The 25013-nt window shown below is 37.7% G+C and overlaps 1 protein-coding gene and 1 pseudogene across 1 annotated transcript; both read left to right on the forward strand.

Moving 5' to 3' along the window:
- The first annotated feature begins 1602 nt into the window (after nucleotides 1-1602).
- Nucleotides 1603-4915, forward strand: MGP (matrix Gla protein). Its single transcript, XM_054590916.1, has 4 exons — nucleotides 1603-1771; nucleotides 3151-3183; nucleotides 4032-4107; nucleotides 4549-4915. The coding sequence occupies exons 1-4, from the start codon at nucleotides 1711-1713 to the stop codon at nucleotides 4688-4690; spliced, it is 312 nt and encodes a 103-aa protein (XP_054446891.1). The 5' UTR covers nucleotides 1603-1710; the 3' UTR covers nucleotides 4691-4915.
- A 3518-nt stretch (nucleotides 4916-8433) lies between these two features.
- LOC129084720 (calmodulin-1-like) lies at nucleotides 8434-8877 on the forward strand (annotated as a pseudogene).
- Nucleotides 8878-25013: the final 16136 nt, after the last annotated feature.

Genomic DNA, 25013 nt, shown 5'->3' on the forward strand with positions numbered 1-25013 from the left:
TATTAACAATATAATGATGTGGATGATTTATCTTAGAATAAGAGCATGGAAGCCAACACCAAAAGCAAGTTTGTAATTTAATGACCGGAACCACCAGTGGTCTTGTGAGTGTAAATCATTACAGTTAAATTTATCAGTAGTGAACATACGTTGTCTTCTTTTTGAGATCTTCTTCAAGACTTTATTGCAAAGAATATATCTCTTAATGTGAGACTATCTGCAGGGAATACCTGAATTTTATTGGTCCCTCCAAACTCACTAATTACAGATTACAAATGAATTACTTCCTTTAACAGGGAATCCTTTAGCATTTATAATAAAGTTTTCATAGGGTGGAGTTTGGCAGGGAAAATCATCCCAATAAGAAAGAAAAGAACGGGGCTTCATCTAGTTGTTCATCACTGTTTCTTGAAATAAATCATTACTGAAAAGTATACACATCCACCCCCGGCCTAGACCTTTTTCTGTTCCAGCCCAAGAGTCAGAGGTCCTGCTCTTCTACCATCTGCTGCTCTGTGGCTCAAGTCTATTTGTGGGCTAAGACTCTTGGGTACCCAGGCAACACAGATATATATATCTTACAGAAAAGTTTTACTAATTGTTCAAAAAGGTCAAAAACAAAAACAAAAAACCTTCAGTCTGTAGCATAACCAGGTGCACCAAATTGCAATTCTCTTTCTATTTAAAAAAAAAAAAAAAGCACTTCTGGTACTGAAGGTATAGGGGAAGTGTATGTTTGTGAAAATCTGAGGAAATGTGGCAGCTATAGAACAAAGTGAATAGTAAGTAGCTATTACTTACCTCCTCAGGGACGCATCTTATCTCTAGATCCCCCAGAGCACGAAGCACAGTACCTTGCATCTTATCTGTCACTCACTAAAAGCATATTGAATTCATTCATCAGGACAACGCCTTCTGAAAATGGGAAATGGGTATGCTCTTATCCTTGCCACACTCTAGATCAGTGATATCCAGCCTAAGAGAGCACCAGGGCAACAGGTTTAGCTCAAGTCACAAAATTGGATGAGCAAATTACAGCGCAGCCAACTGAGGTAACACAACTCACTCACAAGATCACTCAACATCTTACCCTGCTGAGCACTTGAAAAATGTAGAAGGTGCATATCACCAGGTGAACATTCAGTGGGTCCAGATTGATACTTTAGCCTTACTGGAAGCATAACTCTAAATTAAAACAGCTTACAAGTGAAGTCCTTTCTTCACCAGAACCTCTCATCCACCCTTTAGGGGAACAAGCAGAACACTATAGCTCTGTGTGGGGACCAAACCTGAAAGGCCCACAGTCAGGGCCAGGAGGGCAGATCAGAGAAAAAACTAGGAAGGCAAACATGTGTTTGTGGCCACTCCCTTCTCTATGGACCTTTGCCCAGATCTGGCCCCAGACCTAGGGTGGCCACAACTTCTGTACCTCCTCCTGCCGTAGCACAGTCACATCCAGGAATGAGGGAAAACTGCCCACCCAGAGAAGATAATATCTGGAAGGAATGACTATTTGGGAAAAGTCCCAGTACTAGTTTAGTGCCAACCAGTCCCCACCTTCTCCGGCCCCCTCCCACTGGTTCCTCCCCTTTCGGCTCCTCTAGTTCTTATAAAATCTGCACAGACTTTCACAAACAGCCTGTAGGAGCCTCTCCCTGCACTGCTGCAGCACAAGACAGTGAGGCTGACCCACAGGACCGCGAGGGGACCATGAAGAGCCTGCTGCTTCTCTCCATTCTGGCTGCCTTGGCCGCGGCCGCTTGGTGTTACGGTGAGAAATCTTTCTCTTGCCATTTCTCTGGGCTTTCTTTTCGGGGTCTGACTTCAGTTTACTTCCATTTTTCCTCTCTCTCATCCTTTCCTTGTCCCTTTCTCTATTATAATCTTAAAGTACCATTAATTTAACGTTTCCCAAATTCCGAGCCCCATATCTGTTCCACCCAGTCGTTTGTATATCCTGAATATCCAGACTCTTGTATGAAAATTATTAGGCAAGTACTTTCCAGGGTAAGTCACACTTGGAAACTTTGCTGCTTCAGAAAGAAGATAAGTTCCCAGCCCCCGAGTTCTCATTTTTAAGGATGTTTATTTAGACTTTGGTAAGAACTGGTTAAGGATATTGGTTGAATCACTTAATTTTAAAAACATCGTTTTTCACAGGAAAGTGTTAAGAATAGCCCTCTCTAGAAATAGGATAATTTCATGAATTTACTAAGTGTGTTTGATAAATTAATTTTAAAATGAAGTTTTACATTTAAAGAATCGCAGAGAAAAATAGATTTCATAATTTCTGTTGTCAAAAGATAAAATTTGCCTGGTTTCTGTATGTTGTCAAGTATATCTCTGTTCAAACTTTATGAAAGGAAATCCGAGGCAAAATTATTTAGATTATTCAGTTTTATGCTTCAATAATCTAGCTATTTTAGCTCTCAAGCCTAAGTATCAACACCTGTGTGTCTTTTGCTACTGACTCTTGAAATTATTCATAAAATTTCTGTGTGAGAAGATTTGGCTTCTTTAGCTCCTTTTGAACTTTTCAAGCAAATTCACCTGCTTACACGTTTAAGACTCTTATCGCCAAATTTACCTGCTGGGAAGGTAGAAAGAAGAAAACTTCTGCTTTGACATCATCTCAGTTCTTTCTCTGAACTGGCATTGAGCCCAGTGTGAGCTGTGAGCTGGAGCCAGTGGTTTCTGTGGCTGCCAATTTAATACAGGTTCTTAAGAGGCTTTTGGAACCTCCTAGAAGCCTGCCTGAAGAAATCTAGCTGTCTTCTAGAACTTTCTGTCTCTTCCTCAACGCTGCTTTAGGACAGGTCCCAGATTAATCAGAGAAGATGACTCTCTGGAGACTTGTGTGCAGCACTTAACTCGTTTTATTTTACTAGCCTGAAAACTTCAGAGCCCTTGGGAAACTTTTGCTGTGCTCACTAGCTACTTGGACATCAGAGAAACTAAAGTGTGGACATATGCACAGTGTGGGCAGAGCTGGGGAAACAATTCATAAATCATAAATGCCTAAAATGTGTAATAACCATATTGTTAAATATATTCCTCACATCTTTCTGACTCTTCCTTCTCCCTCCTTCACTATGTTTAGATTATTTCAATGTATGATAACAATAACATAAATATTTTTTTTAATTCCAGAATCTCATGAGAGCATGGAATCCCATGAAATCAGTAAGTGAATATTTAACTTCCTTATTTAAATCTCGTGTATTATAGAATCTCTCCTTGATTTTAAAAAGACAAAATGGTAAAACATATAACAGGGAGAAAAAAGAGGGGACACTTTTGGAACACTAAAGTAAAATTTAAAATTCAATGACTATAAAAGTCACCAGATAAGTGATTTTTTTTAAGCTTGAAGCAGTGCAGTATGGTGTTTAAAGGCCATTCAACATACGTAGGAGCCATAAAACCTCTTTTGGAAGTTTTATGTTGGCACCACATCAACCACACAAATGGAAAACAAGGAGTAATGACAAATGGCAAAGTACAGGATCGGAGGCCAAACCAGTTGGGAGACCACAGACGTCAACATTGTTTGAATGGCATTGAACTTCTAAACTTATAAAGACCAAGTATAAGAGAAAATAACATATCACCCTCATTTTCAATTTGTTCATTTTTTTATCATGTTTAAACTCTTCATTTACTAGTATCTTTAGACATGCTTTACAAGTCCTCAGGACAGAGAGAATTCCTCCTCAAAGGAATTTTTAAAACACTCTGAAATAGGAATACCAAAATTGAAAAAAAACGAAGTTATCACCCAAAGGCAAAACAAACAAGCAAAAGTTTCAATGGCCAATTTGACAAGTCTCAAAGACACATATATGGGTTATTAACTCCTTTTGACCAGGCAGTTTATGAAATATGCTTATCTTCCCCTTTGATTTTTGCATATCTCTAGTTACATGAAATGCATGAATTAATGAGATTTCAAGCATATTTGTGTTAGGAAATACAGAAATATTTTCTGCTACTGTTTCCCTAAAACTGCAATTATTTATTTCTCTTTTAAGTTCCCTTCATTAACAGAAGATATGCTAACACCTTCATATCCCCGCAGCAGAGATGGAGAGCTAAAGTCCAAGAGAGGTGGGTAGCAAAACTCGAGGGGGGAGTCATTTTTCCCACCATAGCACCCCAGATCAGAATAGAGTGAGAAATTGGTTTTTTCAAAAAATGTTATGTCTAATTATATCCCCCAAATCAAAGAATTTTAAAACAATATATAGAAAACAACGAAATTCCTGGAAGACTATTTTGGGAAAGACTCAGAAAGGGGAGAGAGGGAGGACAGGAAAAAAAAAAAATCTGTTTTCATTAAAAAATATTCTCCCTGTGCCACTTCTCTTCCCTGCTCAAGTATCTCTTGATAAGGGCCCGGAGGCAGAGGGGATGGGGGCGGGTTGGGGATGGGGTGGTAATCTGGGATCTTTCTCCAATGTTTTCTGATACTCTTTTTTCCTTTTTCTTATTTCTCCATTCTCTTTACACTTATTAATCTGGGCCTCTTTTTCCCCCTCCACTTTCCAGGATCCGAGAACGCGCCAAGCCTGTCTACGAGTACAACCGGGAAGCCTGCGACGACATTAGACTTTGCGAACACTACGCCAGGGTGTTTGGCTACAATGCTGCCTACAATCGCTATTTCCGGCAGCCCCAAGGGGGCAAATAAGATTGAAGAAAGTCTCACTCTCCAGTGCCCGATGCCTGGTTTTGTATTCCCCTGCAGTAGCATCACTGAACCATAAAGATATATACGAATTGCTTGTTTCTTAAATGTTCTCATCTGGCAGTGCCCTTCCTCCCTGCTCTCAGATTGATAAATAATGAAAGCACAGTGTAGTGAAGGTGGAAGAGGAGTTATGATGTACAATTATCATTGTAATAAAATTCAAGTGGGATACCTTCGTTTTGTGAGTATGATTTCTTCCGAGAAAATGCTGAGATATCTAATCGTGGCCCATCTCACCCAGCACAGGAGACTCTGTTGGCTATGGCCTGGTGTTGATTAGAAGCATAGCTGCCTAAAAAAAATGAACCTTAGAAGACAGCCACTTAGCCTTCATATGTCTAGACTCTCTCTACCATGGGTCAGTGAAAACACCTATCAGGGATTTTCAAGGATTTTCAAACATAATAGATGGCTAATAATATAACTTTCCGGCTTTCCAACTTTATATGGCCCCTAAATTTCTTTTGTGTGGATTTCTGACTCTGTATCTTGGCTCATCACCCTCACTTGAACGTTATTGCCTAAGATGCCACAGTTTTGACTCTGATTTGAGCCAAGAAAATATGTTTACTTTCATAATCACCAAAGATATTTTAAATTATGTTTATTTTTAAATTATAGTTGATACACAATATTATATTAGTTTCAGGTGTGCAACCCCATGATTAGACATTTATATAACTTACGAAGTGATCACTGGGATAAATCTAGTACCCAGCTGACACCATATATAGTTATTACAATATTATTGACTATATTCCTTATACTGTGCTTTACATGACTATTCTGTAACTACCAATTTGTACTTGTAAAATCCTTCACCTTTTTCACCCATCCCCCAAATCTCTCCATTCTGGCAACCTTCCAAATGTTCTCTGAATCTATGAGTCTATGTCATAATCACCAGAGATTTGTTAAATGATGCCCTTGTGGAATTTTGGAGCCAGAAGAGGCAAGGGCTCCTTCAGGCCTGATTTGCTAAGGAGGAAATGAGACTCCAGAGTCTCCCTGCTTGGTAGTTAGAGACAGAGGCCAGGGCTCCTCAAGCCCAATTGCGACCCTCTTCTCTGCCTTAAAAACTTGTTCATGCCCACCCACTTTTTACATCCATTCTTTCTGGTAGGCCCACTGCCTCACTCTCTTTTGTGAAGTATCTTTCTACTCCTTCAAATTTCTGCCCAAATCTCAAGCACTTGATGAAACCAGTGGTAATTAAATCCACCCAGCTACCATCACACCACTTTAGCCAGTACACATCACTTCAAGAGTTAATAATATAAAGAGTCAAGTACAATGATATTATTCGATGGTGTTTTGATTAATGTTTCTTTTTATGCATATTTGTTTGCATTATGGTAATTTCTTTGAAGATAACACTGTAAATGCATTATTTTTCTCCCTATAGCCTTGGAACTATTTTCTATTCACAAAGGTTATTTAATGAAAGCTGAATAAGCAACAGACTAGCCATGCCCAGGAGTGATCACTTAGTTCTGAAACTGTTAGATTCATATAATAAGGTGCATTGTATAATTTAACCCATTGTCATATTAATGCAAGGATGAGCGTTTTATGATTTTCTAAGCTCTTTTCCATATTCAGTAGGTCTTAAAACAACTCAGAAGATGAGTAATATGTAATAGGTGGTAAAATTGAGACCCAACGGGGTAACTTTCTAAAGACACTGTAGCAGATGCAGAGGTTTGCACCTTCGGCTGAGAAACTGTGACCCTGGCCACCAGAAATATTGGCAGTTGGTGGTTCTTGGCCAAAAACTTGAGTGCATCAGATCTCCAGAGCTCCTTTCTGTTCATCTTTCTCCTCACTGGTAACCTTTCTCTGTGACGGCTGGCCACTTCTTTGAACTCCCAGCTCTGTCTCCTCAATTTAGGATGGGCTTAAGGGTCTGCGTGGGTTCCATGTTCTGTCCCATGGCCTGAACACCTTCCAGGAAGTAAGTTGGGCAACTATTGGGTTTACCTCATTTGTTCCCCATTTCTTATGCATCAATATTGAGTGATCTAAAAGAAGGCAAATACGGAGGAAAGGGGGAACAAAATAAAACAGAAGGGACAAATGGAAAACAAATGGCAAAATAGACTTAAACCTAACTATCTCAATAATCTCATACATAAACAATCTAAACAGTTCAATTATTTTTTTTTACTTCTATACATGTTATAGATCCTACAGTATATTTTTGTTATTTTTGCTTTAAATATTCAATTATTTTTAAAAGGTTTAGATAATACAAAAAAATATCTCGTACATTTACCTGTGTAGCTAGTGCTCTTCATTCTTTTGTGCACACCCAGATTGCCACCTGGTCTCCTTTTTCCCTGCCTGAAGGGCTTCCCTCAACATTTCTTGTAGTGCAGGTCTGCTAGATTCTTTAAATTTTGAATGTATACCTTTATATTTGAAAGATATTTTCACTGTCTATGGAATCTTTTTTTATTTTTTAATCACAGTTGACATTTAATATTATTTTACATTAACTTCAGGTGTACAACATAGTGGTTAGATAATTTTACAATTTATAAAGTGATTCTCCCAACAATTCAAGTTCCTACCTGGCACCATACATAGTTATTGCCATATTATTGACTATATTCCCTATGCTGAACTCTACCCCCCAGTGACTATTTTGTAATTTATAATTTGTACTTCTTAATCCCTTCATATTTTTTTACCCAGCTCTCCCACCTACCTTCCATATGGCACCCCTTAGTTTCTTTGTATCTATGAGTTTTTTTCTGTTTTATTCAGTTTAGATTCCACATATAAGTGAAATCATATGGCATCTGTCTTTGACTGACTTATTTTGCTTAGCATAATACCTCCTAGGTCCATTCATACTGTTGCTAGTGGTAAGATTTTATTCTTCTACATGGCTCATTAATATTCCATTGTATATATGTACCACCTTTTCTTTACCCATTCATCTATTGATGGATAATTGGGTTGCTTCTGTATCTTGGCTATTATAAATAACAACTGCAATAAACATTAGAGTGCATATACCTGTTCGAATTAGTGGTTTTGGTTTCTTCGGATATATACCCAGAATTGCTGGGGCAAAAGATAGTTCTATTTTTTATTTTTTGAGGAAACTCTATTCTGTTTTCCACAGTGGCTGCACCAATTCGCCATCTCACCAACAGTACACAAGGGTTCCATGTTCTCTACATCTTCGCCAACACTTGCTGTTTGTTGATTTACTGAGATAGCTATTCTGACATGTGAGGTGCCATCTTACTGCAGTTTTAATTTACATTTCTCTGGTGATTAGCAACCTTCAGCATTTTTTCATATGTCTGTTGGACATTTGTATGTCCTCTTTGGAGAAATGTCTATTCAGGCCCTCTGCCCATTTTTTAAATTGGATCGTTTGGGGGTTTTATTGTTTTTTTGATACTGAGTTGTGTGAGCTCTTTATAAATTTTAGATTTTACCCTTATTAGATGTATCATTGACAAATATTTACCTTTTAGTAGGTTGTCTTTTTATTTTGTTGATGTTTTCCTTTACTGTTTAGTTTGATGTAGTCCCATTTGTTTATTTTTTTTCCTTTGATTCCCTTGACCAAGGAGATATATTTCTAAGAGCAATGTCAGAGTATTTATTGCCTATGTTTTCTTCTAGGTGTTCTACAGTTTTGAATATTACATTTAAATATTTAATCCTTGGGCAGAATCCCACAGAAGCAGTTACAAGACATGATTAATGAAGTGGATGCTGATGGTAATGGCACAATTGACTTCCCGGAATTTCTGACAATGATGGCAAGAAAAATGAAAGACACAGACAGTGAAGAAGAAATTAGAGAAGCATTCCATTAATAAGGATGGCAATGGCTACATTAGTGCAGCAGAGCTTCACCATGTGATGACAAACCTTGGAGAGAAGTTAACAGATGAAGAGGTTGATGAATGATCAGGGAAGCAGATATTGATGTGATGGTCAAGTAAACTATGAAGAGATTGTACAAATGATGACAGCAAAGTGAGGACATTGTACAGAGTATGTTAAATTTCTTGTACAAAATTTTTTATTTTCCTCTTCTTTGTTTGTAACTTATCTGTAAAAGGTTTCCCCTACTGTCAAAAAAATATGCATGTATAGTAATTAGGACTTCATTCCTTCATGTTTTCTTCCCTTATTGTCATTGTCCTGAAAACTTATTTTAGAAAATTGATCAAGTAACATGTTACATATTGCTTACTCTAGATATATCTAAGCCCTTCTGCACATCTAAATTGTGGTGGAGTTGGTCAAATGAGGAAACATCTGGGTTATGCCTTTTTTTAAGTAGTTTTTTTTTTAACTGTCAGAATGTTGTTGCTGAAGTGTGGAGTTGTAACTCTTTGTGGACTATGGACAATCAACAATATGTATTTAAAAGTTGCACTATTGCAAAATGGGTCTTACATCCAGGTACTTGTACACTATTTTTTTGTACTGCTGGGCCTGTACCAGAAACATTTTCTATTATTACTTGCTTTTTAAACTTAGTTTAGCCACTCAAAGAAAATCTTTTTCTTTCTTTCTTTCTTTCTTTCTTTTTTTAAAATACATTTGTCTCTGCCTCCCCCCCACCACTATCCCTTGCCCCCTCCTTTCTTCCCTCCCTCAGCTCTTCCCCTTTGGTTTTGTCCATGAGTCCTTGCTATATGTTCCTTGACTTTCCCCTTCCCTTCCCTTTCCCTGCCCCCACTCCTTCCTTCCCTCTTGTCTCTGTTGATTTCTTTTCCTTTCAGTGTTGCTGGTCATATTTTCCTTTCATCTTTGTATTGTTGGTTAGGTTCCGTTTATAGGTGAGATCATATGGTATTTGTCTTTCGCCCCCTGGCTTATTTCGCTTAGCATAATGCTCTCCAGTTCCATTCATGCAATCTTCTTATGGTACAATTTGCCTCAAATCCATTCCAAGTTCTATATTTGTTTTCCAATAAAAATATTTTACCCCCCTCAAAAAAAAATCTTTAATCCATTCTGAGTTTACTCTTATATATAGTGGTAAAGAGTTGGTTTAGTTTCTTTTTTTGTTGTTCTTGCATGTATCTGTCTAATTTTCCCGACACCATTTATTGAATAGATTGTCTTTACCCCATTCTACATTCTTGTTTCCTTGGTCATATACTAACTGACCACATAAGCATGGGTTTATTTCTGGGCTTTCTATTCTGTTCCATTGATCCAAGTGTCTGTTTTTATGCCAGTATCATGCTGCTTTGAATACCAGAGTCTTGTAGTGCCTTATTTGATATCAGTTAGCATGATACATCCAACTTTGTTCTCCTTTCTCAAGCTTGCTGTGGTTATTCAGGGCCTTTTGCAGTTTCATATAAATTCTAGGATTATTTGTTCTAGTTCTTCTTAAAAATGCCTTTGGTATTTTGATAAGGATTTCATTAAATCTATAGATTGCTTTAGATACCATGGACATTTTAATGATGTCAATTCTTCCTGCTCATGAGCACAGTAGGTTTATGCTTCCATTGATTCGTAACTTCAATTTCTTTCTTTGATGTTTTATAATTTTCCAAGTACAAGTCTTTTACCAACTTCATTAAATTTATTTTTAGGTATTTTCATGTGATTATAAATGAGATTATTTTCTTAATTTCTCTTTCTGATAGTTCATTCTTGATGTATAAAAATTCAACCCATTTCTGTCTATTAATTTAGTGTCCTGTTACTTTACTGAATTTATTTATCAGTTTTAGTAGTTGTTTTGATAGAGTTTTTAGAGTTCACTCTATGTAGCATCTTGTCATCTGCAATACTAACAGTTCTACTTCTTTCCAGTTTGGATGCTTTTTATTTTTCCTTCTTGTCTGATTGTTGTAGCTAAGATTTCTAATACAATGTTGAATAGAATTGATGAAAGTGGACAGCCTTGCCTTGTTCCTGATCTTAAAGAAAATACTCTTTAATTTTTCCCAATTGAGTATGATGTTACTTATGGGTTTATAGCATATAGTGTTCATTATGGTGAAGTATGTTCCCTCTATTCCCACTTTGCTGAAAGTTTTTATCACAAATTGATGCTGGATTTTCTCAAATGCTTTTTCTGCATCTATTGATAAGATCATATAATTTTTACCTTTCATTTTATTTATGTGGTGTATCATATTAATTCGTTTACAGATATCGAACCAAATGAATACTTCAGGAATAAATACCAATTATCATGGTGTATGATCTCTTTAATGTATTGCTGAACATGGTTTCCTAATAATCCATCAGGGAAATGGCCTATAATTGTCTTTTTTTGTAATGTCTTTGTCTAGTTTTAAAATCAGTGTAATAATAGCCTATTAAAATGAGATTTGGAGCCTTCCCTCTTCCTGAATTTTTTGAAATAGTTTAAGAATGATGGGTGTTAATTCTTTGAATGTTTGGTAAACTTCACCTGAGAAGGCTTTTCCAGGACTTTTGTTTGTTGAGAGTTGTTTTTTTGTTTGTTTGTTTGTTTGTTTGTTTGTTTTATTATTTGATTTCATTGGTAGTAATCAGTTTGTTTAGACTTTCTGTTTCTTCTTGATTTACTCTTAGAAAATTGTATGTTTCCAAGAATTTATCTATTTCTTCCAGATGTCAATTTGTTGGCATGTAATTGTTCATAGTATTTTATTATAATCCTTCGTAATTCTATGGTATCTGCTGTCACGTCTCCTCTTCCATTTCTGCTTTTATTTATATGGGTCCTGTCTATTTTCTTTTTTTTTTTATATGATGACATTTCAGGGCTTTTTTTCTCAACGAAGTTTATCTCTTCAAAGAAGCAGCTCTTGGTTTCATTGATTTTTATATATTTCTTAGACTCTATTTTATTTATTTCCACTCTGATCTTAATTATTTTCTTCCTTCTATCACTTTGGGCATTGCTTGTTGTTGTATTTTTTCCCCAGTTCCTTTAGGTATAAGGTTAGATTATATATTTGAGATTTTTCTTAATTTTTGAAGTAGGCCTTTACTACTCTAAATTTCCCTTTTTGGACTGCTTTTTTTTTGTTTTCGATTGTTGTGTTTTCATTTTCATAGATTTGGATTGTTGTGTTTCCATTTTCATTTGTCTCAAGGTATCTTTTGATTTTATTTCCTTGACCTCATTTTAACCCAATTATTGGTCAGTAGCATGTCATTTACCCTCAATGTGTTCGTGTGTTTTGAGTTTTCTTTTTGTAATTGATTTCTAGTTTCATACCATTGTTGTTAAAGAATGTGCTTGATATGATTGCAACCTTCTTAAATTTATTAAGACTTGATTTGGCCTAACATGTGGCCTATCCTGGAACGTGTCACACGTGCACTTGAAAAGAATGTACATTCTGCTGTTTTTGGCTGAAATGCTCTAAAAATATCAATTAAATCCTTTTTCTTTAGTGTGTCACTTAAGGCCAATATTTCCTTGTTGATTTTCTATCTGGAAGACTTATCCATTAATGTAAATGGAGTGTTACAGTCCCCTACTATGACTGACTATATTTTGGTCTCTCCCTTTATGTTCATCAACATTTTCCTTACGTGTTTAGGTACTCCTCTGTTGGGTGCATAAATGTTTGCAAGGGTAATATCCTCTTGCTGAACAGATCATTTTATCATTATGTATTATCTTTTTTATCTCTTATTATAGTTTTTAAAGTCTATTTTTGTAAAAAAGTATTGCCATCTCAACTTTTAAAAAACATTTTTCCATTTGCATGAAATATTTTTTTCATCCATTACTTTTAGTATCTGTGTATCTTTCATTCTGAGGTGGATACTTTGTAGATAGCATATATATATAGGTCTTATATTATTATTCATTCAGCTACCTCATGTCTTTTGTTTGAAGCATTTAATCCATGTACATTTAAAGTAACTATTCATAGGTAGGTATGTATTACCCCTTTATTTTTTATAATTACCTTTCTGGGGTTTTTTCTTTCTTCTTCTTAAAGAAGTCCTTTTAACATTTCTTGTAATTCTGGTTTGGTGGTGATGAATTCCTTTAGCCTCTTCTTGTCTGGGAAACTCTTTACCTCTCCTTTAATTTTAAATGATAGCCTTGCTAAGTAGAGTATTCTTGGTTGTAGGTCCTTGCTTTTCATCCCTTTCACTATTTCATACCAGTCTCTTTTGGCCTGAAAAGTTTCTATTGACAAATCTCCTGATAATCTTCTGGGAGATTCCATGTAGGGAACTCCCTATCTTGCTGTTTTTAAGATTTTGTCTTTGTCTTTAACCCATTTGCCATTTTAATTATGATGTGTCTTGGTATGGTCCCCTTTGAGTTCATTTTATTTGGGACTCTCTGTGCTTCCTGGATTTGTATGTCTAGTCCATTCACCATGTTAGGGGACTTTTCTGTCCTCATTTCTTCAAATAGGTTCTCAATATTTTACTCTCCCTCTGCTCCTTGTGGTAACCCAACAACACAAATGTCATTATGCTTGGTTTTGTTCCAGAGATACTTTAAACTATCTATATTCTTTTGAATTCTTTTCTTTTTGTTGTTCTGTGGGTGTTTTGTGCTACTGTGTTCTCCAAATTGCTGATTCAGACCTCTGCTTCAGCTAATCTCTTGTGGATTCCTTCTAGTGTATTCCTCATTTTCAGTTATTGTATTCTCCATGTATAACTGATATTTTTATGGTTCCTATGTCTTTTTTTATGTTTACTATCTCTTCACTGAAGTTCTTAGTTTTTTGAACATCCTTATAACCAGTGTTTTGAACTCTGTATCTGGTAGATTTCTTGCCTCCATTTTATTTAGCCCTTTTTTTGGAGAATTCTCCTTTTCTTTCATTTGGGACATGTTTTCTTGTGTGCCCATTTTGGCTATTTCTCTGTGTTTGTTTCTATGTATTAGATAGATCTGCTATGTCTCTCAGTCTTGGCAGGGTGGCCTTATGCAGTAGGTATCTTATGGGACCCAGCGGCAAAGCCTTCCTGACATCCTGAGCCAGCTGCCCCAGGAGTCTCCCTTGTGTAGGTTGTGTGTGCCTTCCTGTTGCAGTTGAGTCTCAACTGCTATTGGTACATCAGTGTGTTGGATTGACCCTCAGATTGACTGGCTCTGAAGATTGGCCATGACCACAGCATACCCGCTGCTGCACAGGGACTGACCTCATGGAGTGGGATTCACTGCAATGGAGTCTGATGCCTGCCAAAAAGACAGCCCTTTGAGTTACCACTTGTGGAGCTAACCACGGGGCTAATCAGGTGGTGCTTCTGTGGCCTGAATCCTGTTACTAGGTGTGTTGGTTCTGGAACCTCTTGTGAGGGGCCCTGGTGCAGGTTAATGTCAAATGCTGCCTGTGACCAGCCTGGGGCTGGCTTCCTGTTAGGAGCTACAAAGCAATCAGGAGTTGGTAGCTGCCTATACTGAGCCTACATGCACATAAGAAGGGCCATGCTACAAACCGAGGTTGGCTGTCACCAATACTGAGCCTGGGGAAGGTCACCAAAAGGCCCAAGGCACCCCAAGATTTGGAAACACCTGCTGGCTGACTGTTAGTCTCAGCCACTAAAAGAGCTTTGGGCTGTATGCAAGTTGGATGAGGTAGGGTCTCAGGGAGTCATCAGCGTGGGACAAGTGGTGTTTACCCAGTTAATACAGATCCATATTTGCTGTCAGTGCTAAACCTGAGGCCATTCAACAAAACTCTCAGGGTATACTGAGCTCAGCTACCATCTGCCTGAGGCCTGCAGACCTCTGTAATGTGTTGGGGTCTCAGGGAATCATCAGGGTTGAGGTAATAGAGTTCACCAGGCTAATGCAGATTCAGGAAGGGTTGAGCATAGGGACAATGGTGGCCATCCCTTCACCGCTCACCCTGAAGCCACACAACTCAGTTTTTCCATATATGTCTCTGGCGCTGCCTAAGCTTGACTGGAATTACTTGAGAATTTCTTAAGAAAGACTGCAATGCAGGCCCAGGCTTGCTGCTGCCAAAAGTATGTGAGTTGTGCAAGGCGGAGTCTCAGGGAGTCATTGGAGTGGAGCTAGTGGAGTTTACCAGGCTAATATAGATTGAAATTTGGCCACAGGGGAAAAGGGCTCAACATAAGAAAAATAGCACCCATCAGCTGTGCAGGAGGAGGGTTCAACACAGGGGATGATAGACATCCCTCCAGCTCTCACAGAGGAACCACACAACTCAGTTTCTTCCTGTATATCTCTGGAACCTTCCGAGCCACTGTCTTTCCACTGGAGGCCAAGGTGAGTGCCTGAGAGTGAGAGTTTGTGCATAGGCCCTTTAAAAGAACAGTTAGGTTTCCAGTAGCCTTTCATCTTACCCAGTCGGGCAGAATCCCCACTGATTTTTACAGCCAGATGTTATGTGGGCTCCTCTTCCTAGCACTGGTATTTCAGGCTGCGGGGACTAAGACCCCTCGCTTCTCAAGGGGGACCTTTGCAGCTGAGATATCAATGACTCGTAGATGTGGGGCCAGCTGTTTTTCATCTTTACCCCTCCTACCAATCTTGACATGGCTTCTTCTTTATATCTCTAGTTATAGAACTGTTTAGCTAGTCTTCAGGTTGATTGTTCTATAATTTAGTTGAATTTTGATGCAGTTATGATAGGAGGTGAGTACGGTATCCACCTACTTTACCATCTTGTGAAAAAGATGTACAAAGAATTCTATGTTGTCAAGTTTATTTTCTTTTCATTCTTTTAAAGTGTTGTTCCACTGTCTCTAGCGTATTTTTTTTTTCTGATATAAAATCTGTTGTAATTTTTTTACTCCTGTGTATGTACTGTGTCTTTTATTTCTGGCTGCTTCTAAGGTTTTTATCATTGTTTTTGACTACACTGATTATAATATACTTTCACCAATATCCAGAGATGCCTCTTTCTTTAGCTATCTGCTCTTCAGTATTTTGCTATGTCAACTATAGCCAGCATATTCTCTCAAGACTTTCAACTTCATCTCAACTCAAAACAATCATTGGATTCCATCTATGTTCCTCCTCCCTGAGCCATGGTTTGGAAACATTCTTAAGGCAATATCCTGGGGCAATCATAAGACTCGTTTGGCTTGTTTCCCATCTCTTAGGGGATGGAAAAGCATCTTGATGTCCAGTTTCTTGAAAACTATGTTGGCTAAAAACCCATTAAATCAGGTAAGACTATTCCGAGTTGTCATCTCAGGCTCAGTGTTGCCAAATAGAATTGAATGAAATATTTCTTTCAACTGCATAATAGTTTAAACATTCACTCTGCCTAGTTCTGTTTTCCTTATCCTTCTCATAGGTTGTACCCAAGGGTACTCTCCAATAAACCACTTGCACACAAATCTTTGAGTCTTAAAGTCTATTTCCTAGGGAACCAGATCTATGACAGTCATTCAGGTCACAAATATTAGGAGCAGGATCTTTCAGCTCCACACTTCTTGTTTTATTCATCACACAATACTAGATTCATAGTTTTTGAGCTGGCAAGGAGTTCAGCAATAATCCAACTCAACCCCCTCATTTTACATAGAGAAATTTTTGAGCTTAAGGACTGTTTGAAGGGCAGGTAGGTAATCCTATTCTCTTGAGAAATTCACTTGTAAAAACCTCATTAAATCTAATTTTGTAAGCCCATTTTAAAGAGGGTTATGCACAGCCCTGGCTGGTGTGGCTCAGTTACTTGTGCTTCATCCCATAAACTGAAAGGTTGTCAATTGATTCCTGGTAAGGGCACATACTGAGGTTGTAAGTTCAGTCCCCATTCAGGGCACACACAAGAGGCAACCAATTGGTGTTTCTCTCCTTCTCTTTTTCCCTCCTTTCCCCTCCCTTTGGAATCAGTAAAAGAAAAAAAGGTGTTATGTACAAATAGTCCATATATTTGTACCAACTTCCTACTGTGAATAGTCACACCTTCCAATCTGACAAATATGTTTAATGTAGTTCCCACCTTACTCAAAATTTTAAGCTGGCCCTCTTCTCAGTTCTCTTAATTTTTTGAAATGTTTTGGTTTTTCAGACCTATGACACATGAAGCGATAGGTCACAGATCATGTTTTCTTTCTCTTTTATCATCTTGGTAAGGCTTTTCACAGAGTAGTGCATCTTAGAAACTAAAGAGTGCTTAAACACAGACAAAATGCTCTGCTCCCAATGCCATAAATTAGCATTTCAACATAGTGTTTGAGATTAAGGACTTTGGAAATAGGTCTCCCAGCAACACCACTTAGAACTATGTCATTCTTGGGCAAATTAATTAATTTCACTAAGCCTCCATTTCCTTATCTGTAAAATAAGATGATTCTAACACAGATCTTAGAGTTATTGTAAGTGCTAAATAAATGAATACATGTAAATTGTAAAAAGCATTGTCTGGCATACAGTTAATGCTTAGTAAACGTTAGTTATTCCTACTGCTATTGTCGATTTTACCATTAATATTATTCTAATATACTATTTTCTGGATATTAATAAATGGCAAGACAGTACCTCCATGGGGATTACCACTTATGCCTTGAAAGCAGCCAGCAGGACATGTAGCTAAAAACTATTAGTAGCACTAGCCAACTTGTACTCACCCCACTCTTCCTCTTTCCCCACCATGCCCTACCATACTATGCTGATGAAACATGCAGTTTCAGAAGACTAGGCCAGGGAAGTATATTTGGTTTAAGGAAAAATTGTGATTTTAACTTTCATGTTCGACTGGTTTAGAATTCGTGCATCCATATTTTTATGGAGTCATAAACATTATATCCTTATATCATAGTGGTGTCATTCAAGCATCATTTTCACCCCTACCTCTACCTTTTCAATTAAATAAATCTACAAGTAATCCATCATTCTATATCCAAGTTCTTTAGTAACAACTATCCATCATTAATAGCTGTTTCTTCAATTCCTCAATCCTAATATTTTGGGCCCACTTCTTTGTCATGATACAGAACTCTAATAATTCTATCCTAAACTCATTTTGATTTCGAACCCTGAATCTTTGCCTAGGTTACCTCTATTTTTCTATCAATAAACTAGGGTTCTATTTTATCTTAGATGGCTCTCCTCTGGAACCCAGATATTGATACCCATCTGACTATTGCCAGATATACCTTCTGCTATGCCCCTTCTATCAGTGAGAATCCCTGTCAGCTGATGTTAATTCAGAACAGAACCTATTATTCCACTCTGCTTTTCCTATAAGAATAAGGCATATATCCATGATGTGCTACACACCCTAAATAATAAAGCATTATATTCCCAACAGGTAAAATGCATGGATCTGAAAACTATGGTATAGAAACTGGAGTGGCTCTATTGACCATACTTTGTAACCACATAAAGAACTTATATTTTTCATTCCTAAAATTATAGTATCTGTTGGCTTGGAAATCCTGGTTCATATAGAGAGAAAGCTTTTACCATGGGATGTTGGAGAGTCCCATTTAAGCTCTAGATGCTGCCCAACCCCTTGAATGCTCGTTTGTCAAATGTTTTAAATGTTCCTCTTAAGAGCGAGGCCCTTCATGCTGAGACTACTTAACAAGTAAAGGAGTCATCATTTTTAACGGGGATAATTGAACCCAATAATCAGGAAAAGATAAGGCTTCTGATTCTAAGAAGGAAAAATGCATTTGATATTTAGGTAAGCCATTGGAGTAGCTCTTGATATTTCTCTGTCCGATCATGATAGTGACTAGACAAGCATATTAACCATGGTCTGAGAAGGGTGTGGTGACCAGGAGCTCACAGCTCTCAGGAATGGAAGTCTGTTTCACTCACCAAGTTAGACACCTAAACCACCCCATGTGCTAAGGGTGAGAGAACCTAGAATGGGTTGTTGAAGAGCAAGACACTGAATGTTAGTAGTAAACTGACAACCTGCTGCAGCAGCAGGGGCTATAGTCTGTCCCATAAAATTTCATCAATATTCTGACCTGCCCCCAGAAGCAAGCTAGACTTCAAACAGGAGAATATACCAAAAGAGTTTATAGAGCTGAAAAAGAGAAGATACATGTTTTACAGAAATACAGTTCTATAAAAACAACCACAGCATCCAGGAAAGTGTGACAAGAACTCTCTAGTACTGTAATTTCTCCTGGAAAAGATGCCAATCAAATCCTGGAGAAACTGTTCCTGACATGCCGTATTCAGTAAGTGGATGACACAGCACAAGTGTGGACAGCAATTGATGCTGTGGCGCTTTGCCCAGGTCCCCGCTTTCACCCATTCCCTCCGATGCTGGCAGCTGAAGGCTTTCAATCGGCTGAGTTTCTCTCCTAAAACTGCCCTTAGCTGAAGAGAGCAACTTGTTTTGTGATTGCTTCTTTTTTATCTTCCCTTCTCTCGCCCACACAATGTGTAGAAGCCAGAATGTGTCATGGCTTAATTGCTCTGTTTATGAATATACATACACACCCCCCCCCATAAAGTAGAGGTAGGAAGATAGGATATGGGGACCTCTTAGTGGTCTCTCAATTCATCCTAGGATTGAAACTGGTCCCAATTTTTCTCATTTAAAAATGCAACCCCCAACTATCTTCAGGTAAGTCAGTGCTAGAAACTACTTTATGAGATTCGTTTGTGAATTTCTTTAGAGAAATGAACTTAGTGACCTTTTGGGGTTGTTTTTTTTTTTTCCATGTTTCATTTCTCTGAATTCAAGCATTGAAAGCTAACCAACAAAGAAAGCCAGGAGCATAAGTCATCTGGGGTTGTTAAAACATGAGGTTAAGCTTTAAAAAATACTGTTCAAGAAATGTGCTCTTTTCTCAGTTAATACAGGAGGTTTTTATGGTGTTTGCCTAGAAACACTCGGACTCCTTTACTTTGAAGAGACCAATACACAAAATTTGTCTCTGTCCATTTCATCTAAGGATAATAACCACTGCTTTTGACCACAAACCTGTAATAAAGTAGAAAAATACTCAGCATACATTTGGATAAATGTTTTTAAACATTCTTAGAGAGAATTTTCCTTCTTGCAAAGAGTCTTGGAAAGGTTCCGAAAGGATAATGATTTTGTATTATAAAAGTATTCTAAGAAAATCATAAGTGCTGTGACTTAATTCTAGAAGTGAATTAGACCTCAAACATGAGAGTATTCCAAAGAAGACATTATAGAGCTAAGAAATAGAAGATAGATTTTCACTAAACTGACAAATACATTTTTATAAAACAGCACAGTATCCGGAAAAAAGGAAGGTGCCTAGAAAGAACTACAGAATTTAGTTGGACAAAAGACATTCATCTTTTTGAAAACATATTTTGTGAGTATTAAATAACCAACATCCCTCATTTATAATCTAAATATCGGTGTGACAAAATAACAAGGATCAAAAATTCAAAATGGTTGTTAAAAATTAGATACCTTCAGTTCTTTGTTGCTTTCTGATTACATGCATGTGTTATACATCTTCCTTGTCTTAGAATTTCCCAAATTTTTTGCTTCTAAGATCTTAAGTTAAAATAAAATTCTCTTGAAATCTTATGGGCCCACCCAGAATGCAGATGTTAGAAACATAATTAGAGATGGAAATATAGGTAATGAAAGCTTTAATGTGTTGTGTTTTTGTCCCTGAAATAAAATTGTATGGCTTAGTGCCTTAGAAGGAGACTTGCATTAAAAGAGGTTACCTTTTATATTTGGTAGGATAAAACCATTGTTGTTTAATACCATAGTTTATAGAAGTAATATTTAATGAAACTATCATGTATTTAATGTTTCACAGATATTTAACATGTACCTATTCTATGCCATACAGTAGCTTAGATGGTCATGAGTTGGCTTTTAAAACTGCGATGTTATGAAGTTTTCCAACTCACATGATATCCCAGTTCATTTGGATAACTAATTGTTAGGATAGAAGTTTTTCTTATATTGAATCAATTTAAACATTTGGCTTTAATTCTTATCATTAGAAAAGAAAACAGAATACATTCTATTGGCTCATTTCTCTTCTTTTAAAACTTCCACATTTGATATGTTGCACAGACACTTCACACTCCCATGTCCTTTTCCCTGTCTCTCTCTAGCAAATAAAGACACAAACTCTATTTATTTGTAAAATAAACTTTTTTTTCTCATGAGCATGGTGGCCTGGTATGTGAGCTATGGTCTGAGAAAGGTATGGTGAACAGGAACTCAAAACTCTCAGTATTGTACACTTTAAAAAAATTGTTAAATGGGTAGATCTTATGTTAAGTGTGCTTGCAAGCATATTATAAGTGGAACCTAATCAATAAAACAAACAAGTGAGCAAAATAGAATCAGAGACATACAAATAAATAACAGACAGTATCCAGAGGAGAGGGGAGAGGGGGATAATGTAGGAAAGAAGGAGAAGAGTCATCAAGGAACATGTATAAAGGACCCATGGACAAAGACAATGGTGGGGAAGATTGAATATGGGAGGTGAGGTTGGTAGGGCGAGGGGGAGAGTAATGGAGGGAAAATGGGGACATCTGTAATTTAACAACAATAAAAAAATTTTATTAGAGGGCATGGGAGAGAATGGGGTACAGAGAATAAGCAGCATAAATGGTAGGTACAAAATAAACAGGGGAGATTAAGAATAGTATAGGAAATGGAGAAGCCAAAGAACTTATACATAGCACCCATGGACATGAACCAAGGGAGGGGGGATGCTGGTGGGGGGGGCAGTGCAGGGTAGAGGGGAATAAAAGGGAGAAAAAACTGGGACAACTGTAATAGGATTATCAATAAAATATAAATAAATACTTTTACTAATAATTAATAATATTAATTTAAAATAAATTGTATAGCTTTGCTGTCTTAGAATCATGACAAATGAAACATGGTACTGGGTCCTTTTTTTTTTGCATAGAAATGAAAAGAAAATTTTAGTTTCTGAATTTCTCACAAGAGGAGTTTGCTTGCAAATTGTTGCTGAATTGACATGTTTACAGGGATAAGGAGAGTCCAGGGCTTCATACTTCAATATCTTGTTTACAGTACCCTCCCCTGTGCATCATTTTTTAAATATATCCTAGTTCATCAGCATTAGTCCTGTAGGACCCAATGTATAGCATAACACATTGTCTGATGGTCTCAGAGTACCACTAATTGTGCCTGCTCATGACCTAGACCTTGCCGCATCTATGGGTAGTTTAAGCCTACGTTTATCTCATGGTTGCCTCTCATGGCCTAGTAAAACCTTGAAGTATTTTTAACATAAACTACTAGCAAGTCACATCCTCTTCCATACTGTCCTTATGAGCCCATGTTATCATCTAAGTGCAAAGTATATCTTGTCCCTCTTTAAATGGCATCTTGTTGAATACAGTAGTTGAGATAATTTTGTCATTTATTTCATTAGCTCTTTCTTGGAGATTCGACTCACCTGAAATTTGATGCGAATGTCTTCATCTATGCCTGCGAATAAAATGTGTTGGCCAAAAGAATCAGAAACAGATTTATTAGGAGAAAAGAGCCAAAAGGGGCAGAGCAAGAAAGGTCTAGGACAGCAGTCCTAAGACCTTTTTGAATTCACTTCAAAGCTAATTGTATCACCCAATGAGGTGCAATATATCCCCACTAATCTAGCCTGCTATCTTGGAGATCTCAAAGCACATTTAAGGAGCCAATAAGATTATTATATGTGTTATCTCTGGTGAGTAACTTGGTCCTGCTTCCTTTATTCCCTTATTCAAAATGCCTGAGTTATCAATCACTACATAACAATTAACTATACATGGGTATAACTCAGTTAATAGGGCCAATAGGACAGAAGTCAAAAAATACTCATCAAGAATTTTATAATGAATTAGATGAAGTCTCCTGGACAAAGTGCTGTTTAGCGGATTTCCCAGACCAGGCCTTACTCATTCTTCCCCATTCCAGAGCTCTGAGTCCACGTTAGGCAGGTACAAACATGGCCTTGGCATAGAAAGTCCTGGGACCTGGGCAGCCTGAGATAGAACCATGACAAAGAAGGAAAATACTGTCTTCCGCATATACACTTTTCGCTCTCACTTTCTCTTTTTCTATCTACTCTCTCCCCACTACTGGTAGAAACAAGCTTGCCTTTGTCTTTCCAAGGAGATATCTTCATTTTAAAAATGGAATTTGGAGAGGACTATGTTGATACAAAAAATTCTAGACTCAAATAGTGACCTTAAAGGAAGCAAGATAAGCTCCTGATCAAGGTGTCTGGGCCATGGTTCCCAGAGTACCTCTGAAATCATATTATAAAGTAGCCTCATCTGACAACAAGGGAAAAAGCTATTCTTTGTCAGCTGAATATCTAGGCGGGTTTGTCAAGCTGTGAACCAAGTGTAAGGGAAAGGAGGCCCAAACCAACCTTGCCCTGGAGAGGTTCTCTACATGAGGAGGAACCCAAAGTGTATTTGGACTCCTGGAAATTACTAGTTCCTAGAGCCCCCTGCTTGTTCCCAGTGTATATAAGAAGTCAAGGCTGGCTTGAAGGGAAAGCACGTAGACCTAACCTCTAGAATATCAGCTGTGGATGCAAATGTAGAACAGACATTATATTTGCACTCATGCATGTGTGTGTGTCATATGAGAGAAAAGACAAGCAAGCTCGGTACAGACAACCTTCCTCCGCTCCAGCCCAGAGCAAACTTAATTCCATATCTTCTCCACAGAAGCTCGGTCCTTACTTCTGCCCTAGGAGCCCTGGATGTATGGTATTAAATTTTTGTTTTCATAAATGGATTTACTGTAAGTGCTTTCACATACATACATTATTTCCATTCTTATTAACAGGATCTATGCATTGTAGGCAAAGCAAGCATTATCATTCATAATCAAGAGGTATGAAAACTGAACGTTAGCTAGGTTAAAGTCGTGAGTAAGATAAAAACAAAACCAGCACCAGAACTCAATTTTTTATACCTGATTATCCCCTTATCCACTACACATAAGAAGTTCAGGAGGATTTTTGCAAAGGCAAAACTAAGGATGGAAAATGTTTGCAAACTGACCAGACTTTCAACAGCATGGAAGAGAGAAGGCCTAACCCTAATGCTAGAAAAAAGGTTGAGAATAAAACATCCTCACAATCATCTTTCACACTCTGATAAGACTTCCTTGGGAATCATAAAGTCACATGTTTGAAATCAGACTAAAAATCATTTTTAAGTGAGAGAGCATCGGTCTGCTGTCTTGGAACAAACTAGATCCCTTGGACCAAGTCAAATAATCCAATTTTATTTTTGCAATAGGGAAAAATAGACCTTTGCTTTAAAAATATTTACAGTGTTGTTTTTTTTTTTTTTCCTTTGCACTCAGTGACCTGGGGGATGAAAAGAGGGCTCCAGGCCAAACCAAAATATGTCCAAGGTTTTCACAAGCTGAAACTGGGTTTTGCAAATGTTGCAGTTAGAGAGCTTCAAAGTCATAATTCAAGTCTGTGCCTGCTTGGTATACACATACCTTACAATTTTAAACAATGACATGATTTATTTCCTTCCTATTAAAAGCAAACAGATATGACTTGCAGAGGCTAAATAAGATCTTGACGGGATTAACTAGGTATTTAAGATATTTAAGTATTCAAGCTCTAAAACTAGCCTTACGCATGCTACAAAGTTTTTCCAGTATCCATATTTATAAGCCACTGGGTTTCCAAGAGCTTTTGTGTGAGAGACCACTTCATAGCATAGTGTATCTACCAAAGAAGGCTTCCTAGCTCTGCTAACCCTGGTATGCATAAATCTGGCCTTTCAAAGAGGATTGACAACATGCGTTCTTCCTGACTTCAACTACCAAATGAAATGCAACGTAAGTCAAGAGATAGGTGGATGCACTAAAATGAAGGCTTCTGGATATTCCCCATTTGGTGGCAACACTCTCCGTTTGTTCTGCAACTCAGCATTGGCTGACGTTTTCCTGGGCATGAGACTCTTTGGGAGGTGTGAGCTGGAAAGCTTATTCCTTTCTGAGAGGGCAAGAACCGTGAGTGACCTTTACCCCACCTGTACTTCTCTAAGCTACCAGGGCTTGTTTTCAGTATCCTTCTCCTTGTCTAATTGTGTCCCAGTCACTAGACCCAAACAGCCAAAATCAGCAGAGGAGCCCCTGCTTTGTTTGACCTCCCCTCATGCTGTAATCTCACAGGACCCACCAGTCCCCTTCAGAAAGCCCAGCTGTATGTGTCCCTTAAATCAGACTGGCTGTCTCTGTTCTGACTTGTATTTTGGTGCTATCTTTCAGCCCATAGATGGGCTCTGGAGATCATGAGCACTCTGTCTAGAGGAAAATAAGCATGAAAAGTAAATGGAGTTAAAGTGAAGCTTTATAAGCAATGGTTGAAGAAATGAGCCTCTTGGCTTGGA

The sequence above is a fragment of the Pteronotus mesoamericanus genome, unplaced genomic scaffold (assembly GCF_021234165.1).
Source record: "Pteronotus mesoamericanus isolate MK-2021 breed Mesoamerican mustached bat unplaced genomic scaffold, CSHL_Meso_final scaffold_21, whole genome shotgun sequence".
In the NCBI taxonomy this organism is placed as follows: Eukaryota; Metazoa; Chordata; class Mammalia; order Chiroptera; family Mormoopidae; genus Pteronotus; species Pteronotus mesoamericanus.

Excerpts from the sequence above, each read along its gene's own strand:
- MGP (XM_054590916.1), top strand. The coding sequence starts at position 1,711 with ATGAAGAGCCTGCTGCTTCTCTCCATTCTGGCTGCCTTGGCCGCGGCC. Across the intron at positions 1,772-3,150 it reads CGCGGCCGCTTGGTGTTACG|AATCTCATGAGAGCATGGAA; the intron begins GTGAGAAATCTT and ends TTTTAATTCCAG. Across the intron at positions 3,184-4,031 it reads CATGGAATCCCATGAAATCA|TTCCCTTCATTAACAGAAGA; the intron begins GTAAGTGAATAT and ends TTCTCTTTTAAG.